General features: G+C 40.9%; 3 protein-coding genes across 3 annotated transcripts; 1 reads left to right on the top strand and 2 right to left on the bottom strand.

Annotated features, from left to right (window-relative positions):
• Positions 1 to 6,981: 6,981 nt before the first annotated feature.
• LOC108822372 (proline-rich protein 4) lies at positions 6,982 to 8,807 on the bottom strand. The gene is given in 3 exon segments (XM_018595429.2): positions 6,982 to 7,745; positions 7,748 to 8,442; positions 8,533 to 8,807. Coding segments are annotated over 3 exon segments (1,389 nt in total). The 5' UTR covers positions 8,681 to 8,807; the 3' UTR covers positions 6,982 to 7,199.
• Positions 8,808 to 14,741: 5,934 nt separating this feature from the next.
• Positions 14,742 to 16,425, top strand: LOC108819818 (uncharacterized). The gene is made up of 6 exons (XM_056991065.1): positions 14,742 to 15,052; positions 15,268 to 15,467; positions 15,594 to 15,734; positions 15,837 to 15,917; positions 16,018 to 16,142; positions 16,230 to 16,425. Exons 1-6 carry the CDS (start codon positions 14,830 to 14,832, stop codon positions 16,276 to 16,278), a joined length of 819 nt encoding a protein of 272 aa, XP_056847045.1. The 5' UTR covers positions 14,742 to 14,829; the 3' UTR covers positions 16,279 to 16,425.
• Positions 16,426 to 16,533: 108 nt separating this feature from the next.
• On the bottom strand, positions 16,534 to 18,373 carry LOC108822950 (5'-methylthioadenosine nucleosidase). Its single transcript, XM_018596167.2, has 8 exons — positions 18,150 to 18,373; positions 18,000 to 18,063; positions 17,812 to 17,903; positions 17,482 to 17,588; positions 17,282 to 17,356; positions 17,104 to 17,178; positions 16,948 to 17,040; positions 16,534 to 16,853 (listed from the first exon to the last, which is right to left on the bottom strand). Exons 1-8 carry the CDS (start codon positions 18,229 to 18,231, stop codon positions 16,656 to 16,658), a joined length of 786 nt encoding a protein of 261 aa, XP_018451669.1. The 5' UTR covers positions 18,232 to 18,373; the 3' UTR covers positions 16,534 to 16,655.
• Between the last annotated feature and the right edge of the window lie 1,374 nt (positions 18,374 to 19,747).

Raw genomic sequence — 19,747 nt, 5'->3', positions numbered from 1 at the left:
CTTTTGAGAAGTTCAGATCCTATCTGGTTGGATCAAAGGTGATTGTGCACACAGACCACGCGGCTCTCAAGTACCTGCTCACGAAGAAGGATGCTAAACCGCGCCTCTTAAGATGGATCCTCTTGCTCCAAGAGTTTGATCTAGAGATAAGAGACAAGAAGGGAGTTGATAATGGAGTGGCAGATCATCTCTCCAGGATGAAAGTGTCAGATGAGACAGTTCTTGATGTGGAACAACCGATGGAGTACGTCAATGCGATTGGTCTGCGCAACATGGAGCAGTCATCACCTGCCATTAAGGATTGTTCCCGCGTAGAAGGAGCATTCGTTGCAGTGATCCAGAAGGAGTACCCGAATCTTCCATGGTTTGCTGAGATTGCCAACTTCTTGGCAGCTGAGAAAGAGCCTTTGAGGTTCACTGGGAATGAGAAGAGGAAATTTTTGAGGGAGGCAAGGCACTACTTCTGGGATGAGCCGTACCTCTATCGGCAAGGCAAGGATGGGATCTTCAGAAGATGTGTTCCAGAGGCTGATATTCCAGGGATCCTTCACCACTGCCATGGTTCCTCTTATGCTGGTCACTTCGCCACCTTCAAGACTGTTTCCAAGATCCTCCAAGCCGGTTTCTGGTGGCCTACTATGTTCAGAGATGCTCACGCCTTCATATCTCGATGCAATTCATGCCAAAGGATGGGGAGTATAAGCAAGAGAAACGAGATGCCTCAGAACTACATCTTGGAAGTTGAAGTGTTCGATTGCTGGGGGATCGATTTCATGGGACCTTTCCCAGTCTCTCACAAGAATGAATACATCCTAGTTGCTGTGGACTATGTCTCCAAGTGGGTGGAAGCAATTGCTAGTCCAACTAATGATGCGCGAGTTGTAACCAAGATGTTCACCTCCATTATCTTTCCAAGATTTGGAGTGCCTAGAGTGGTTATAAGCGATGGTGGAACTCATTTTATCAACAAAGTGTTCCAAGGATTGCTGAGTAAGAATGGTGTGAAACACAAGGTTGCAACCGCCTATCATCCTCAAACAAGTGGTCAAGTGGAAGTTTCCAACAGAGAGATCAAGAACATCCTCCAGAAGACTGTCAACGCCACCCGCAAGGATTGGTCCCTTAAGCTTGACGATGCTCTCTGGGCATACAGAACAGCCTACAAGACCCCTCTAGGGACCACTCCCTATCACCTGGTCTATGGCAAGGCGTGCCACCTACCTGTTGAGCTAGAGTACAAGGCGGCTTGGGCTGTCAAACTACTCAACTTCGACATCAAACCTGCCAAAGAGAGGCGAACCATTCAGATCCACGAGTTGGAGGAGATCAGGCATCTGGCCTATGAGAGTTCTAAGATCTACAAGGAAAAGACCAAGGCGTTCCATGACAAGCGGATCATCAGCAGAAGCTTTGTTCCGAACGATCAGGTCTTACTCTTCAATTCGCGGGTTAAGCTGTTCCCTGGAAAGCTTAAATCTAGATGGTCGGGACCTTTCACCATTAAGGAGGTCCGCCCTTATGGAGCTGTTGTGTTGCTGGACACAAGAGGAGGAGAATTCGTTGTTAATGGTCAGCGTCTCAAGCCATATCTTGCTGACACAACAATCGCTGAAGGTGTAGAGATACCCTTGAGCGATCCCCCTCAAGCCTAATCGGCTCATTGAAGTCAAGCTAGTGACAGAAAACAAGCGCTTGGTGGGAGGCAACCCACTGGTGAGTGTAAATATTGTTTTCTCTTTGTCTTTATCTTTCTAGGAACTAACTTGCAGGTTGAAAAATCAAGAAAATTCGAGATCACTCCAGGGGAGCACTCCAGCGGTTGTTCCGCCGATTGTTCCCAGGTAAGTTCTCGAAAAAAAAAAAAAATAAATAAAAAAAAAAAAAGGAAGGGGAAGCGGTTTTGATTGGTTATTAAAAACCCAAACATTCCACTTCCCCACTTCATCTCTCTCGCCGCAAACCACCCCCCCCCCCTTAGAACCCTAAAAATCGCACAATCACCTCTCTCTTTTCTCATCGATTTTGGTTCTAAACTCTTGGGATTCTCTTGAGATTGGGTTGTTTTGCAGGAATCATCTCTCCAATCAAGGTAATCACCAAGAACTCTCTCCCTTTTTGCGCATGCAAATCGCGATTTGGGAGTAAATTCTTGGGTTCTCTCTTTCCTTTATGATTTGCGATTTCATCCTAGGTTGTAGCCCTTGATAGTATACTTGCTACTAGGATCGAATTCTTGATTGAATTTCAATGGAAGAGGAACCGATTTGTTGCTTGTGATTCTTGGCCTTTGCGATTTATACTGTTAAGATTGAGGGTTGTATAGGTTGTCTAGTAATCGATGGACTTGAGTAGAACAAGAAGATTGGATTGTTCCATCGTTTCTAGAACAACCGATGAACTGTGCTGATATTGGGTTTTATCTTGTCTTGTAGATGCCTCCAAAGATGCGGAACGCCAGAGTCACCAAGAGCACGGCTTCTCCAGCCGCGAGTGCTCCACCAGGGTACCCGTGGCCGAACAAGACTGAGGGAGCGCCCATCGACCTAAATGATCAGATGCTCCTTGACTTCAACGTCGAGGGATGGGACAAGGAGTCGGCGGCGGTTTACAACAAGCTCCTCCTAGCAGAGATCTTGCCCACGCGATTCGTGAACCAGCAAACACTAGGCGATCTAGGCCTTGACACTGAGGTGTTCGACACGATGCAGGCTATGGGAATCATGCCTCTCTGCTACCAGGCTCAGGTTCTCTATCCCGACTTGGTCAGGCAAGTGCTCGCGACGTGCAAGATCACTTACCAGAACCCCAATGCGCCTTCGTATGAGAACTGCTTCTTCTCCTTCATGGCTGATGGCAAATTCTGTTCCATCTCTCTCGACGACCTGAACTCTCTATTCGAGATTGCAGACACGCCAAAGGGGATTTCAGTGGAAAGAAAGTTCAAACCGGCAGACACCTTTTGGGACCTCATCGCAGCCGGCAAGTTCACCTCTCGCAAGGCCTATCAGTCGCAGATCCGGAACCCCGCTATCCGGATCATCGCCAAGATTGTGTCCAACGTCTTGTTCGCAAAGGAGTACACCTCCAAGATCACGAATGGAGAGCTCCAAGTTCTCTACACGGGACTTGAGGACGAGATGCGCAGAGAGAACATCACCCCGATCCAGGAAGTCAAGACCAACCCAGGGTATCATCTCATCTCCATGTTCGCTGAGCGCAGAGACACACTGGTTCGAACTGATGATAAGAAGGATCGTTGCGGCAGTCTGCTCACTCCCTTGTTCCAGCATTTCAACATCAACCTCAGCTCTTACACGGTCGTCTCTGCGATTGAGTACATCGATACTCCTTACCTGATCGCATGTCACATCCTGCGCGACGAGACCACCTACAAGTTCCAGGACAAAGAAGGGAACCCTCTGTACTGCAAGCTCCCTATGCCTGGGTTCACAGACTTCTTATCCTTGGAGAACATTGTGTTCTCACCGGCTGAAGAGCACCTCTGCGATGATCCTAAGGCACCGGTTCAGCACGATGATGAAGACATGGATGATGTGGAGCATGTGACTCCACCGGCTGATGGTGAGTACGACCTGGAGGACTTCACCGATGTGACTGATGATCACGCCTACAGACGCTGGATGGTTGATTCCCAGAAGAAGAACAACAGCCTCATGAAGAGGATACTCAGGGCGATCACAGGCGGCTGCATTGGAGCACAGGAGGAGCGTACACCGCAGAGAACAAGGCGCCCAGGCAAGGAACAAGCAGGCACATCGACTGGAGGAGTGAGACTGCCGAGGAACAGGAGGACAGCTGGTCACTCCGGTAGCGGCGATTCAGACTGAGTCCGAAAGGACTATTTCTATCCCTTGTCTTATCCATCTGAACTATTTATTTTTCATGTTATTTGCTTCTGTTTGGTTTGTTTCAGCTTCCTCTGATTTATTTTCACAACCAGGGATGGTGTGAACTAAGTCTGGGGGAGCAATGTACTTGTGTGCTTTTTGAGTCAGTCCTTGTGTCATTTTTATGTTTTTATCGAGTCAGTTTTTAGGATCGAGTCAGTCAAAACTATTGTGGGAATCAGGACCTTATTTGTGATGCTCTTTAACCACCTCGTGCTTTAACCTTCTTATTCAGTGACCTTAGCAGTGATGAAAGACCCACACATGGACCTGGAACACCCTGACTTATCTCATTTGACACTTCAGAAGTTCTATACCGATCAGGTTACACTGGGCAGACTTAACTCCACTTTATCTGAACCTAATCTGGACTTTAATTCTTCTTGTCATGGGCACTAGATCAGGGTAGAATGAGAACTGCACTCAGGACTTCTTATCCGATTTTATCCCTCTTGCTGTTCCTGAGTGGCTAGCTCATCTTTAGCTAGTTCCCACCTTGAACCCTGACCTTTAATTCCACCCTCATGCATTTGCTTTTCTAGTACTTTATGTGCAGATATGTGCAAAAAGGTCGGAGAGGAAAGGATCGACGCAGTTCTTACTCATCAATGCTCAATGGAAGCAGGCGGAACAACCGGAGTGCTTGTTCTGATACGTAAGGGAACAACCGGGATGCCTGTTCCGATACTATGGAGAACAACGAAGAAGTAAGTGGCTAGATCAGACCAGAACGAATCACCAGTGGCATCATGTACATCACTTGCTACCTCCTTGCTCGTCACCCCAGCATTTTGTAATTCAGTAAAAAAAAAAAAAAAAAAAAAAAAAAAGAATTTGTTTTGTTTTGCTTTGATTTACTGGTGACGAGAAGGGGAAGAATCTATGATGCATGCCACTGGGGAAGTTGAGAAAGTGATGGTGTTTCAGTGAAGTGTTCTGAAGGGGAAGTTGAATCGCGCAGAGCAGTCCTATGATCGATCTATCGGAGAGCAGTCCGATTGGCAGAGATGAGTAAGGACTGTGGACCTCAATGGAGCCGTCCTCTCACGACCATTTTGTGCGATATCCTGCACCCGCTCTTGGTAAACCCTAAACACTCTTGAACTCCACCATAAAAGTTAGCCTGTTCTATACCTAGCCCGTTCTCTCTGAGTAGAGCCTGTGACAAGAAGCTCACGCTTATCTTAATTGAACATAAGGAGTTTTGTCTCGAAAGTGTTGCCTTTTCAGGTTAAGATATAGAGTAAGGAGCAGATCTTCGAACAGCGATCAGGGGGTTCTCAGTAAGTGTGTGTGGTCCTAGTCTACAGCTTGTATGGTTCAGAGATTTGTGGTAAGAGTATGGTTGCTGAGAATAAGCGAGTTCCCACGTTTTCAAACCTTTCTCCCTGTTCTTGGTACTTGCCTTGTTCGAGGACAAACAAGGATCTAAGTCTGGGGGAATTGATATATGGTGTTTTTCACATCATTGTATATATGTTTTCTTTTGTTTGAAGTCACTAATTCGTGTCAGTCTAGTCCTTTTTGACCTTTTACAGGTCTGGAGTTAGCAGAAGAAAGAAGAGAAGGTGCCTGATGAAAAGAAGTCCTTTTGGAGCATTCCTGCGGAGAACACTCAAGAGAACAATCCCGAGACTGTTCTCTCTCAAGCGGAACAAGCAGACGGAGTGATCCGGCGATTGTTCCAGACGAATATGGAAACTCCTATTTCGGGATTTTAAGCCCTGTTGCCCTAATCTCTTTTCTTCTGATTGGCGCCTCCATATAAAACGCCATCTATCTATTTTCTATTTTTCTTACGCTAGTTTTTACAAGAGAACACTGAGTATTTGCGATCTGCAACTTGTAAGGGAGAAGAATCCATCCTCTCATAGAGAAGATCATCTGAACCCTTTTGTTTCTACTCTGTTCTTATGCAATTTTATTCAGGATTTATGTCTTTGTTTATGTGCATCATGATCGAGTAGTGACCTTGCTCGCCTAGGGTTTTTAGGGTGTTGAGACATGAGCTAAACATAGATAAGCGATCCATAACTGTTCTTCATTCATACTGTTCTTACTGCTTTCATTAAACTGATCACTTGATGTTAGATCACTAGTTCATCACCTAGTTAACCGCTTAGGATGATAACTTGACATGTATTGAATGAGCTTAGTATCCCTAATCAGCGAAAGTAGATATTAGGGTGGTAAGTGAACTGATCGGACCTGTTCTCTAAAGCTTGCAATCGATTCTCATCCCAACGACAGTTAGGTGGTGAGATCGATCTGCAAAGCGATCACTACCACGACAGTGGAGTGTTCCAGCTGAGTGATCCGAGTTCTAGAAAGCACTTCATCGCGCTTGAATAATTGTTTGGCTCCAATTCATCACCCAATGAAATACCCTAGGCTAGCTCTTGTTTAATTGAATTAATCTCGTGTTTATTTTGCTTGTTTACTATCGCCTATTTCAACCAAATCATATCTTCTTCTTAGCTTGATTCTGAAACTTATAGAACTAGAGTGTAGACTGGTCCTCTGGATTTGAATCTCAAGTACTACAATTGCAACTGTTAACTTGGCAGTAGCAAGGATTCATTTTTAGTGTATCAGTCACACTGCAGAATTAATAGAATAGATATCAATGGGTTCTAAAGGCAGTTATATTGTATGCTCTCGATAAATACAACCATAATATTATTTGTTATAATCGACTTATCAACTTGTTTTAGAACATGGGCCCCACATGTATTGTATGCTCTACGTGAAAATAGAGGAAGTTAGGAAGTTACGGTTAAATAATATTCTAGATGCAGTTATATTTACTTTATATTGTAGATGCAGTTATACAAATTAAAAGATGGACATAACTTTTATCAATAGGGCACTGCAAAATTAATAGAATAGATTGATCATCTTGGAAGCATCTTCGTTGATGTAATAATTAACATAAAAGTTCCTTATAATAGCATGAGTGTAAGAGAAAATTGAACACAATTTTTATCATGTTTCTCATGAGTACTCTTGGTGGTTTTTTTTTCCATACTTATCTGGAGGTGCTCTAGGATCGTGATGATCATCTCATAACAAAGGAGAAAGGAATTATCATTACCATTTTTTTTTTTTGAGGAAATCATTACCATATTATTCCTGGAAGAGATGAACAAACAGTCTACACATAAAACTCAAGAGAGAAATTAAGTAGACAAAAGATGAAAGTCGCAAAACAAACCAAATTTCAAACATGCAGGATAATAATTTTTTTTAAAAGCAACACGTTGATTACATACAAGTATACGTATTAAACTCTCAAGGGTGAGTCGGCAACGGAGGCCATTTGCCGAACTTGGGATGGTGAATGTATTTAGGAGGAAGAGGCGGAAACTTTGGAAGTGGTGGAAGTGGCGGACATGGCTTCTTCGGAATCACCACCGGTGGCACGTAGATTGGTACCGGCGGAGGACACGGCTTCTTTGGGATCACCGGTGGAACGTAGATTGGTGGATGCTCTATCTTCGGTGGCGGCTTGTAGACCGGAACCGGTGGTGGAGGATCGACCTTTGGCGCTTTGGGCGGGCACGGCTTCTTCGGGATCACCGGGGGCACGTAGATTGGTGGATGCTCTATCTTCGGTGGTGGCTTGTAGACCGGTACTGGTGGTGGAAGCTCGACCTTTGGTGTTTTGGGCGGGCACGGCTTCTTTGGTGGCTTGTGGACTGGAACCGGTGGTGGATCAACTTTCTTCGGCGGCTTGGGCGGGCAAGGCTTCTTAGTCGGTGGTTTGTGAACTGGCACTGGAGGTGGAAGCTCGATCTTTGGTGACTTAGGCGGGCATGGCTTTTTGGGATTGTCGGTGGCTTGTAAACCGGAACCGGCGGTGGGTGCTCTACCTTTGGAGGTGGCTTGTAAACCGGAACTGGAGGTGGGTGTTCTACCTTTGGAGGTGGCTTATAAACCGGAACTGGAGGTGGGTGCTCTACCTTTGGAGGTGGCTTATAAACCGGAACTGGAGGTGGGTGCTCTACCTTTGGTGGTGGGTCGTGAACCGGGACAGGTGGTGGAAGCTCTACCTTTGGTGGTGGCTCGTGAACCGGGACAGGTGGTGGAAGTTCCACCTTTGGGGGTGGCTCGTAAACTGGAACCGGAGGTGGTGGGCAAGGTTTAGGAAAAGGAGGAAGCTCCAAAGGTGGAGGTAAAGGGAAATGATGATCAAATCCCTTAAAGGGAGGGAACTTAGGCATAGGCCAAAAGAATTTGGAAACACAAAGTTCAGGTGAAAACTTGAGAGTTTGTTTGAGACCCAAAACGTGTTTGTCTCCAGTTTTGTATAGAAACACAATCTTGTTGGAGTCAAGGCCGTCGTGAGCCGGGCAAGGTGTTCCCGCAGTGCTATGAAGCTGAGCATAACACTCCTGCTTTAAAGCTCCATCCTCGGAGACAATGTCATGAGTAGGAACTTTCAGACCGAACTTTCCTTCTTCATCAATGTTTCCAGAAGCTTTTGTAACAAAATGCCCTTTATTCACCTTACAATCAATCGTCACTCGGAGTCCTTTGACAAGTAACAAACACACACAATGGTCAAATAACCAGAAAAATATGACACTAGATAGTACAAAATGTTATGACTAATGTGGTATACCTGAGAATGCATGGGGGGTTTTGATCTTGCTCTCGGCGTTACCAACAACTTCGACGACGCGAGCCAGAGATAGAGTAGCGGAAAAGACAACGGACAAGAGGAGGAGGAGGCATGGAACCGAACCTCGAGGTTCGGGTAAGATCCTCATTGGGATTCTCACCCTCTGAGATTTCTGACACACTACGTACGTACACTTTCCTTTCCGGAAAATATAGTTTATAAGAAAGAAACTATGTGTTAATATAGTTGAGTATTAGTGGAGAAGATGATATGATTATAGCGAGACTCTCTCTCGTTTATATAATGGTCTTATCATAGCATTTTTCAAAAATGGATCTTGATTATTATTTCTTTAAACTTTTTTTTTTATTTACCAACAATAATTGGGACTCGGTGGTTTCTTTTATTTAGTGGTATCATTTATTTTAAATAATATAATGGTCCTTCTTATCGTTGTAATTTCCGTCTACGGCAATAATTCATCATACTTTTTCATGCAGGGTGGTTGAAACAATTTGACTTATCTATTTATTTATTTATCTTTATATGAAAATGCATTCATATTACTATTACCTTTTTGTTTCCATAACCAACGTTATTGCACGAGACATATTGTAGAACTTCGATCACATGAACCTTTTGATCTATAAGTATGGTGTTTTAACTTTTTTCCTTCGTGATACAGCCAATGGCAAAATCTAATGCATGTATACATTGTAACTTTTCCTTCACTTTTTGTTACACACACACGACATCATTTCTTCAAAAACATGAAATGGATTAATGAGTGCGTATATACGTGCAACCAACCCAAAATTGAAGCGAGCCACGTTATGGTTAGAAGAGAAACTTTTATATTTATGGGAAAGATAGTCACACTTCTTGTGCTACTTGTACCTGCCCCTTCTTTGTGACTAAACCAGTGTACCATGTAACAAATCAATCCCTTTAGACATTGTTTATGAAGTTATTTGTCATATATCATCGTAACATTGACTTAAAAAAATAATGACATGTCATACTAAAACAATAACAACATTGATTGAAACTAATTATGACATGAAAATTTATATTGACTGTTGATTTATATTTTTAATAATTTTTAAAAACACGATAATAACACATATATATATTTTATTATCATAGATGATCACTGATATAAAAATAAATAATATAATAATAGAAATATAATTATATAATATTTTAATTTTTGAAATATTAATTGATTCAATTTTTGTAATTATATATATATATATATATATAGCTTTATTACTAAAAGTATTCTTCAAAATTGTATGCTATTTTTAATTGTAATTTTATAATTCCAATATCATTGGTTTCTTTTTAGTATCCGTAGAATCTAAATATATTATTTAGTTTTATGTTTTGGTAATTATATACCTAACAAAATTATCTTTTATTTTATAGAATTTGATTGAATACATTTCAACCAAAAGAAATAGATAAAGAATATTTTCAAGATTATACTTTTAAATATATACTTATGTATTATTGAATATAAATTTAAATTAAAAACATTTAAACTTTATCTTAGTTTGACATATAATTAAATTAAATTTTAAAATTAAATATTGTAATCAATTAATAAAATATAAAACTTAACAAAAATATATTTTAAATATAATTTTTAAGTATTTTATTATTTTTTGTGTATGGTGTGCAAAAGAACACCTACCGTGAGATACTAGTAGCGACTTTGGTTAGAGAAGATACTTGATTTACTAGCATTTAATTAGATGGGAGAGGGAAGTTAATTTTTTGTCATCAATCTTTCGTATTCGAAGTCGACAAGGCCCACCATCCTTCAATCAAACTTAGCCAGCTCAAAGCCTACTATTTGTTTTTCTTGTTGGAAAATTGAAGTCTGTGTAAACACTTGCATATGAATCTAGGTTTCGTCAGATTGAAAAGCAGAGTCGGAAAACCACTTAAGAGTGACCAACGCTTTGAAAATGATGTTTGGGGTTTTTGTTTGTCGGCTTTGCTATGGTTTTGATTAGTTGATTTTAACCGGGTCTGAACCGAAGCATTCGAACAAAAGATGAGCAAGATAAAAATTTCCCCGGAATATTTTTGTAGGAATACGAAACTTTTTTTTTTTTTTTTTTTTTGCTTAACTGTAAATATCATAGAATATGAAAAATGTTTACAAAATAGATTTATAAACAAGGCTTTGCAAGCATGGCAAAAAACAGAGAAAAAACATGCTTACAAAAAGAGATACACTTAGAGACGCTTTTTTAGATCAACCAAAGGGCCATGAGACTTTTGAATTGCTTCCTGGTCTTGCGAGCAGAGATTGTGTTCCTGACTGTTCTATCGACGAGTTTAAAAATTTCAGAGGCTGACAGCATCTGATTCTTGTAAACTCTGTTGTTTCTTTCAGTCCAAGTGAGGTATACGACAGCCTGGACAACAATGCTTCTTAGCGTGCGCGGTGATCGGGCAGAGCCTGAAGAAGTCCAGTCCAATAACTGCAACCAAGAAGTAAAAGTGATAGGAGTTTCTGAGAGCTTTCCGAGCATCAAACTCCAAAGAATCTTAACAAAAGGACAGTCAACAAAGAGATGGTCCCTTGATTCGTCTGAAGTTGAACAAAGACAGCAGGTAGTAGGAATTTGCATTCCCCAAGAAGCTAGTCTTGTGTGGGTAGGCAGCCTGTCTTGTACTGCAACCCACATGTTGAAAGCATGCTTAGGAGTATGACCCTTGAACCAAACCGACTTGAGCCAAGGCGGGTTCGGTTTTCTTTCTCTTATCACGCTCCATGTTTTGGAAGAAGAGAAAGACTGGTGTTGGATTCCCTCAATTGTCCATGAGTAAAGATCAGGTCCTCTATTCACGCAAGGAGCATCAACGGTGGTCAGATGAGCATGTAGAGATACTGCTTCCTCCGATCTTGGTGATGGCAAATTCCACAGACCTACTCTGGTTGCTCTCGAGACAGTGGCAAGGAGGGGTACACGCAGAGAGCGAGGCCCAGTATTGCCAATAAAGTCTATTAGAGGACCCAAAGGAGTCCATCTATCAAACCAGAAGCTAGCTTGATTTCCATCCCTGATGGTACAGGTTACGAAGTGACGAGCTAGAGGTCTGAGGTTGAGTAGAGACTTCCAGTGCCAAGAATCTTGAGGTTGCTCAGTTAGAGCCCAAAAATTTGAGTTTCCAAGATGATGATGCTTGTGCCAAGCAACCCACAGAGAACCCCCTTCAGCAAATAAAAGCCAAATCAGTCGCAGACATAAGGTTTTGTTCCAGGTCTCATAGCGACGAAGACCCAGACCCCCTTCGGTCTGCGGGAGACAACAATCAGCCCAGGAGATCTTGACGAAAGCGCGCCCTTCAATCTGGCCCGACCAGAGATATTTGGAGCAAAGAGACTCAATCTTCTTGATACATCCCTTTGGCAAGATGAAAGTTGTGGTCCAAAAAACCACAATTCCAGAGATGACAGATTTTATAAGGACCAGTCTTCCTGCAAAAGATAAGTGTCTCGCTGACCACGCATTGAAGGTTGCAGAGATCTTGTCGAGCAGTAGAGTATATTCCGAGACTCTGAGCTTCCTATGCATTAACGGGAGGCCAAGGTATCGTATAGGCAGAATGCCAATAGGGAAACCATAACTCAAAGTAGTCGTAGTTTCCTGCTGATCAAGACCTGCCGTGAAGAGCTCTGACTTACTCTGATTTATTTCAAGACCAGACCAACTCGCAAAATCATCAAGCGCCTCTGAGATGCCATGGAGAGAAGAGCTACTTCCGTCATAGAAAACCATTACGTCGTCCGCGAACATCAAGTGAGATAATTCTATCGGCTCAGCATTAGGGTGATACCTGATATAGCCTGACTGATAACGGGATTTGATCAGCCTAGAAAAAACCTCCATTGCCAAGACAAAAAGGTAGGGAGATAGAGGGTCCCCCTGCCTCAACCCTCTGTTGCTCTTGAAAAAGCCACCTGATTCCCCGTTGACACAGATGGTAAACGAAGCTGTAGTGATGCATTCAGAAATCCAGTTTACAAATCTCTGAGGCAAGTGTAGCGCTTGGAGAGTCGCAATTACGAAATCCCATCTTACAGAGTCAAAAGCTTTCCTAAGATCAACCTTCAACATAGCTCGGGGAGCAATGCTTGTCCTTTTATAGCCTTGAACGAGCTCTGTAGCAAGTAGGACATTCTCTGCCAAGAGTCGGCCAGGCATAAAAGCAGATTGCGCATGTGATATAACCTGCTCAAGGACGTCCTTCAATCGACCGGTTAGGAGGCGAGAGATAACCTTGTATAGTGTGTTGAGGCAGGATATTGGTCTGAAATCACCAATCTTTGAAGCGTTCCTGATCTTTGGGATTAGAACCAGCGTGGTAGAATTCCACTGCTTCAGTAGTTTGCCTTCCCTGAAAAATTCTTTTATAGCTGAGATGATCTCCGGTCCAATGATTGTCCAGCATCCAATGAAGAACTCAGAAGAGTAACCATCTGGTCCACATGATTTGTTTCTGGGCAAGCTGAAGAAGGCCTCTTTTATCTCCTCATTTGAGAAGTCAGACTGAAGGATAGCTTTCTGAGATTCTGAGCACTGAAAATTGAGCAGAAGGGATATGTCTTGCGGATCAAACAGTGTAGGAGATGCAGACCCTCCTAAGAACTCCGAGTAGTGAGAGAGGCAGTGATCATGTATGGCTTTTCTGGTCTCAAACCGTTCACCAGCAGGACCAAAAAGAATGTGAATATGGTTCTGAGAGCGACGTGTTGCCATAATCTTATGGAAATAATGAGAGCCACAATCACCAAACTGCAGCCAGGAGATATTGGTCCTCTGAAAAAGAAAAGCCTGTTCCGCTTTTAGTAGAATTCCGAGCTTTCGTTGAGCTTCCTCCTCAAGAGCAGCTAAGATAGAAGTTGGGAAAGACAGCAGCTGAGTTTGTATTATGTTGAGATTTGAGCGTGCTTCTTCAGCTCTTTTCTCCAGGTCTGAGTAGTTATCAATGCAGATAGTAAATTTTATTATATTGCATGGTTAGTAGATTTATATATTAGAGATATCATTATGAATCACTGCCATATTAAACCTCTACCTACTCAACTACGCCCATTAATATGGTGGCTTTGGACAGTTGGACAATAAGAGGTTCAAGTCGAAAGAGAGTACAATATCAATCTTCCGGTGTAATGTCTGCAGATTAATTAAATACTTGTTCTCTGAACATTATCACCAGCAAGGCCCATTTTTAATGTAAGAACATGTAATAAGTAGCATTATTATGTAGATTGCTGAGTTTAATCGATTGGGTGCAGCATAAGCGACTATGCTTCCATAGAGCTGTACTTGTAAAAGTTCGTTAACAGTTTTAAAATTGTATGATATAGAACTAAAATATGTTGTATATTCAATTTATATAGGCATACAAATATTCCAGTTTCCGTTTAAGCTATCAGCGCCATACAAAATTATATTTATTTAGATACTTTTGGAAGTATCTCAACACTAATGTTGCTCTAAATAAATAACCCAAGGGACGGTGAGAAGATTTATCAATAGAATTTAGAAATAATGGTGTGTATATACGGTTTGGAAAAAAATGGTATATATACAAGAAAGATAAACCCTAACCTAAGCAGCAGCCAGCAGCGCAATAAATGTGTGTTGACAACAAAAAAGTAGTGGCAACCAAGGATTTAGTCTCACATGGTGTGATTTTGTGATATTTAGTTTTATTAGGTGAAATGTGATAAATACGTGAACTGTATATGGTTCCACATTGATTGAGCAATCGAAAATGGTTTTATAAAATATGAGAAATGTATAAGAAAATATCCAGATCTGGATGTTGACATGTTCTCTGAGCAAACAACTACATTGTTCTCTGAGCAAACAACTACATTGTTCTCACACTCCACATATTATATGTTGAATGTGAAGGACCAGTGGACCAAGAGACTCTTACTAGTAGAAGTAAACACAAAGGTTGATGCCGAGAGCAAGTGTACGGATGGTTTGAAACAAATGAAACAATGCTGAGACAAAATCTTCGATAGCTTCTGAATGGGTTTTCTGACTAATTCATACCCAAATTAAAGCTAATACGATTTGAGTATCCGCTACAATTACGGCCCAAATCATGGACTCAATTACGGCCCATTAAGGTTAAAGAAACTTTAAAATCACAAGTCAACTAGAACATCTCTCATTCTGCTTCGCATTAAAAGTTAACCTTTCTTCTCACTTTACCGAGAAAATCTGTGAAAAAAAAAGCGAAAAGTCGAAGAATTTGAGCATGAAGGCCGTGAAAAGTCCGATCCACACGGCGTGGTCATGGGTGAGGAGGCAACCACCGAAGGTGAAGGCTTTTCTCGCGGTGGTAACCGGCATGGCGGCTTTGGTTCTGCTCAGATTCATTGTTCACGATCACGACAATCTCTTCGTCGCCGCCGAAGCTGTTCACTCCATCGGGATCTGCGTTCTCATCTACAAACTCATGAAAGAAAAAACCTGCGCTGGTAATAAAAATCCAAACTTTCTCGTTTAGCCGTGTGTTTTCGACATCCCAATTTTTAGGGTTTTTTTTTAGAATTAGCTTTTTGTGGAATCATCATCTGTTGAGCTGAGAGATTTAGGGGTTTTAGGATTAGATTCTAATTCGAAGGTTTTTAGGCAAACCCACATCGAAAAGTGTATACCTTTGCTTGACTTTTTGTGTGTTAATTTTCTGCAGGATTGTCACTGAAATCTCAGGAGCTCACGGCGATATTTCTAGCTGTGAGGCTGTATTGCAGCTTTGTGATGGAATATGATATACACACCGTTCTGGATCTGGCTACTCTGGGAACAACTCTCTGGGTTATTTTTATGATCCGGTTTAAGTTGAAGGCTAGTTACATGGAGGACAAAGACAACTTCGCTCTCTATTACGTGGTAAGTCAATAAGAGTTTTTGGTACCATTGATGTCCAGTTATACAAAGCAGCTTTGTTGTTGGTTAAGCTTTACGTTGTAAGGGTGGGGGCAATGACTATACACTTGGTTTTAATTTTTGTTGCAGCTTGTGCCGTGTGTTGTGCTGGCTGTGTTGATCCATCCATCGACCTCTCACAACATATTAAACAGGATTTCGTGGGCATTGTGTGTATACCTTGAAGCTGTTTCAGTACTGCCTCAGCTGCGAGTGATGCAGAACACAAAGGTCACAGACTTTATTTCACAGTGGGAAATTTGAGAACTGACCTAGACGTATTGGTTTTACTCTCTAATAATCTGAATCTATTTTTTTGGCTGTTGTTTTCAGATTGTTGAACCCTTCACGGCGCATTATGTATTTGCACTTGGAGTAGCAAGGTTCCTTAGCTGTGCCCATTGGGTTTTACAGGTTAGTTTTCTAATTTCTGATATCGATACATTGAAAGTCAGGTTTTGGATGCTGAAAAGTAGCCTAATCCACGATGTTGTATGTGTTAAAAAAAAAACAGGTTGTGGACACGAGGGGAAGATTGCTTGTAGCATTAGGTTATGGATTGTGGCCATCGATGGTTCTCATCTCAGAAATTGTTCAAACTTTCATCCTTGCAGATTTCTGTTACTACTACGTCAAAAGGTACCGTTTAGTCTTTCACTTCCACTCTATACGAACTCATTTGTTGCCCTGTATAGCTCAAAAGATCCATGATTTTATCTTGTGCAGCGTTTTTGGGGGTCAGCTTGTTCTCAGGCTTCCGTCTGGAGTAGTATAAGTTACTCTCAGTCATGTAATACGGAAAGAGACGGCTCAAAATTTTTCTCTACATTTGATCTTAACGTTTGTGTCTGAGATGACTTGGTAACGAATTAGTTTCACCGTGTTGTATATTTTGTTGACTATTGACTGGTGTTTCCATGTCTTTCCGGTTGCTTTTACTTCCTTGCATACGATAATGATAATGGATAAAAAAGCAAATAACGAACCTTACAACAAGCTATTTTAATCCGAGTACACTGGGAAGAGAAAACGTCTGAAAAATTTGAAGTTTTATTATTAAAAATCACGGGAAATGAGTGAGACTGCAAATGATGTTGGAATGCATTTTTAAGGAATCACGGTTGGTTTATAAAAAGGAGCACAAGTACAGAGTTAGAGGTCTGAAAGGGTTTTCCCATGGATGAAGTTGATCACTTTAGTGGCAGTTTCCTCTAGCGCAGAGGTCACCATTGCCAAGTTCTGTAAGAATTCCTCTGCAGCCGGTTTGTCTCCGTCTATCAGATCCGTCACTGCTTTTAAGAAGATTACTGGTACCTTCAGAAGCTCAGCAACGTAGGCCACAGCAGCACCCTGCAAAACCCCAGAGACACAATGATTTTCAGCTTATGTTTGTTCTCTTTGCTAGATTCAGTAATTTGGAGAGAGCTGTTAAGATCACATTTACCTCCATGTCCTTTAGCGTAGCATCATTGGAAATGATCAGTGACTCATCTTGTGTGGACATATCCAAAGAGTCACCAGTAGACAACCTGCCAATCTGATAAAACACTCAAAATCTTATTAATAGTACTTTTGATATTGTGAAACGTTTTTGAGTAACCTTTAAATTGAGTTCCTTGAGGAGATTGGGGGTTGAGAAGGCCTGACGAAGACCAACTCCATACAGATCAAACATCTGCAAAACAAAGATAAACAAAACAATCTCTCAGCAACTTGCCAGATAGAATGAAAAAAGGATAGAAGAAAAAAAATAAAGAGAGGAAGAAGAAGGCAGCTACCGGGATAGGTATTCTTCTATCATGAAAGACAACATCAGATACAAGGAATACATCTCCTATGTTGGCTCCTTTAACCTGAGCATGTTCAGTCAATCAGCACTTTAGTTACATAAAAATAGAGGTACGCTCAACCATGGCATTCTCACAAAGCACACACAGAGAGGAAGTGATTCCTTGGCAAGAGAAAGAAGGAAATGAACCTTAAAGGCACCGCAGGTTCCAGCATTGATGAGAATGTCAGGTTGTAAAGCTTGGATAGAAGCAAAGGTAATGAGAGAAGCTGGAACAGTTCCAACACTATCAATCCCTGCAGTCAAACCTTGGTATTGTCAGCAGTATAACAACATATACTTGTAGTAGCATAAAATGAAAAATAAATTGCATATTCCTTTTCGCTTCTACAGCTCATTAGATCAAACATCAACAAGCTCATACACCACTATAGATAATGCACAGCCACAGTCTACAAAACTAAATTCCCAAATTTCACTAGCAATTAGTATGTCTTTGAGAGTCTTTCATAAACTTGCCTAGAGCAGCATCTTTTCCGGGGCAGACAACATAGATCCGAAGATCTTTGTGCAGCCCTTGATAGAGAACCCAGGGCAATCCTTTCCCAAGCCTGTCACAAGAACCATCAAAAGATAAGGACTTTCTTTAGGTTTAAAGTTACTGATTAGCGGAGAATCAAAAGGAGTGGTGGGGGAGGGGTCTTAACGGAGAATCAGAAGTTTCGGAGAGTCCGAACTTGTTGACCAAAGGTTGAGCCTCCGCTTGCATAGCTGGTAATATCAGAATAAAACACACATAAGTAAGAAGGAGATGAAAATCGATTGATCGGTTCTGTTGAAAGAGGAGCAAAAAGTACCGATGACGAAGACGACTGTGGAGATGGGTCGATGACTCTCCGATTCAACTTTCTCCATGTCACCATCTCCATGAGGACCCATACTTCTCTCGATTCCTCTTTGGCTCTTCACTCGTTCGATTTCCAGAAAGACGACAATACAGAAAAATCAATTGGGCAAATGAAGAAACGGCACAGCGAATAAGGAAGGACCTCTTTTGCGTTTTAGTTTTACCACGAAGCGAATAAAGACCGGACCCGACCCCTCTCATGGTTGGAAACAATTACTTATTTACTGTGTGCTACTTAATATTCAAAAATAATTTCCTTTTAATTGATTAACAGCTTGTAAAGTTTAGCAAACAACTAGAATTTTGTTTTCCTATCTCAATCCATTTTGTAGCTTTACACAATTTGCTATTTGTAATCACTTTCTAATCCAAATGTGGTTGAAACAGAAAACCATTCAAGACTAAACATCCTATTCCTATCTATCATTACAAATCTAAACATTTCTTTTGTGTTTACAATTTTAAAAATATGATAAGTTACATCTACTACTAGTAATGCTAACACAAATTCACTTGAAGATTATTTGTGATTTCATTTTAAAGTTTTTTTTATATATATACACAGTTTCTATTAGTAAGCACATAACATGAAACACACATGCTCATACACGAAACTACAAACAATAGGAAAGTCTAAAAATATTTAACAGGTTTATTACCATTGTGTTTACTAATACGTTTAGTTAATGCCTATGACCAAAATCATTCCGTCATATGACTTGCGTTTGTCATCATTTCATGTATTTTATTCTTGTTATGGACTGTTCAGTGAACCACTTTCTCCATATATCTCTTGAATCTTTCCAAGAATCTCTCCTGCTTCTATCCTCTTCATCAATACAAGAATCGACGATTTGGTTCTATGATGTCGCTCATTGCCTGAAACAAGAACTTGGTTTCTTAGACAAGGTCACTCTAATCTCTAGCAACTTATAACATCAAAACACGAACTTGAACAAATATGATTCAGTTGTTAGTGCTTTTATATGTATTATATTTATTGGAGCCGCAATCTCGGTGGGTTTATAAACAAATTAATGAAAATAGTATAATCCTAAAATATCAATCTCTTTATAAATGGGTTTAGTTATAATGCTTCTTCTTTGGAGATAGTGATGAAAAAATTCAAATTATAAGTCCAACACTGAGTTGTATTATGGGTGAATATGTCTATAACCGAAATTTCCATTACTAATTGATGAATGATTAGATTTAAGTTGAAAACTAATTCCAAAGAAAAACAAAATGCACAAAATCAGCTCTAAAATTGTGTTGTTTGCTGCATATTGCAATATATCTTGGAAATTCCTCTTAAATCACCACTAAATCTCTATGATAAGTCATCTAATCACCATGTATTAGTATTTACTAGTCTATGAAGAAGTGATGAAATTATTTACCCAATGGTAAACTAATGCTTGGAAAACCAATTGACCGTAGAAGCTACCGATGAACAAACTTTGGAAGAAATTCAAGTCACAAGAAAAAGTTGTGCATGTATTTGTTTTAGGAAATAGTGAATCTGGTTGTTGTCTAGGGTATTATTTC

Source organism: Raphanus sativus, chromosome 7, assembly GCF_000801105.2.
Source record: "Raphanus sativus cultivar WK10039 chromosome 7, ASM80110v3, whole genome shotgun sequence".
NCBI lineage: Eukaryota > Viridiplantae > Streptophyta > Magnoliopsida > Brassicales > Brassicaceae > Raphanus > Raphanus sativus.
Note: the sequence above shows the minus strand (reverse complement) of the source record. Positions and strands in the feature narration are given on the sequence as shown.

Bases quoted from the DNA above. Each gene is read 5' to 3' on its own strand.
- LOC108822950 (XM_018596167.2), bottom strand. From the start codon at position 18,231: ATGGGTCCTCATGGAGATGGTGACATGGAGAAAGTTGAATCGGAGAGT. The intron at 17,904-17,999 runs GTTAAGACCCCT...TTCTTGTGACAG, and splicing joins TCCGAAACTTCTGATTCTCC to GCTTGGGAAAGGATTGCCCT. The intron at 17,041-17,103 runs GTTACTCAAAAA...GTGTTTTATCAG, and splicing joins TCAAGGAACTCAATTTAAAG to ATTGGCAGGTTGTCTACTGG.
- LOC108819818 (XM_056991065.1), top strand. From the start codon at position 14,830: ATGAAGGCCGTGAAAAGTCCGATCCACACGGCGTGGTCATGGGTGAGG. The intron at 15,468-15,593 runs GTAAGTCAATAA...TTTTTGTTGCAG, and splicing joins ACTTCGCTCTCTATTACGTG to CTTGTGCCGTGTGTTGTGCT. The intron at 16,143-16,229 runs GTACCGTTTAGT...TATCTTGTGCAG, and splicing joins TGTTACTACTACGTCAAAAG to CGTTTTTGGGGGTCAGCTTG.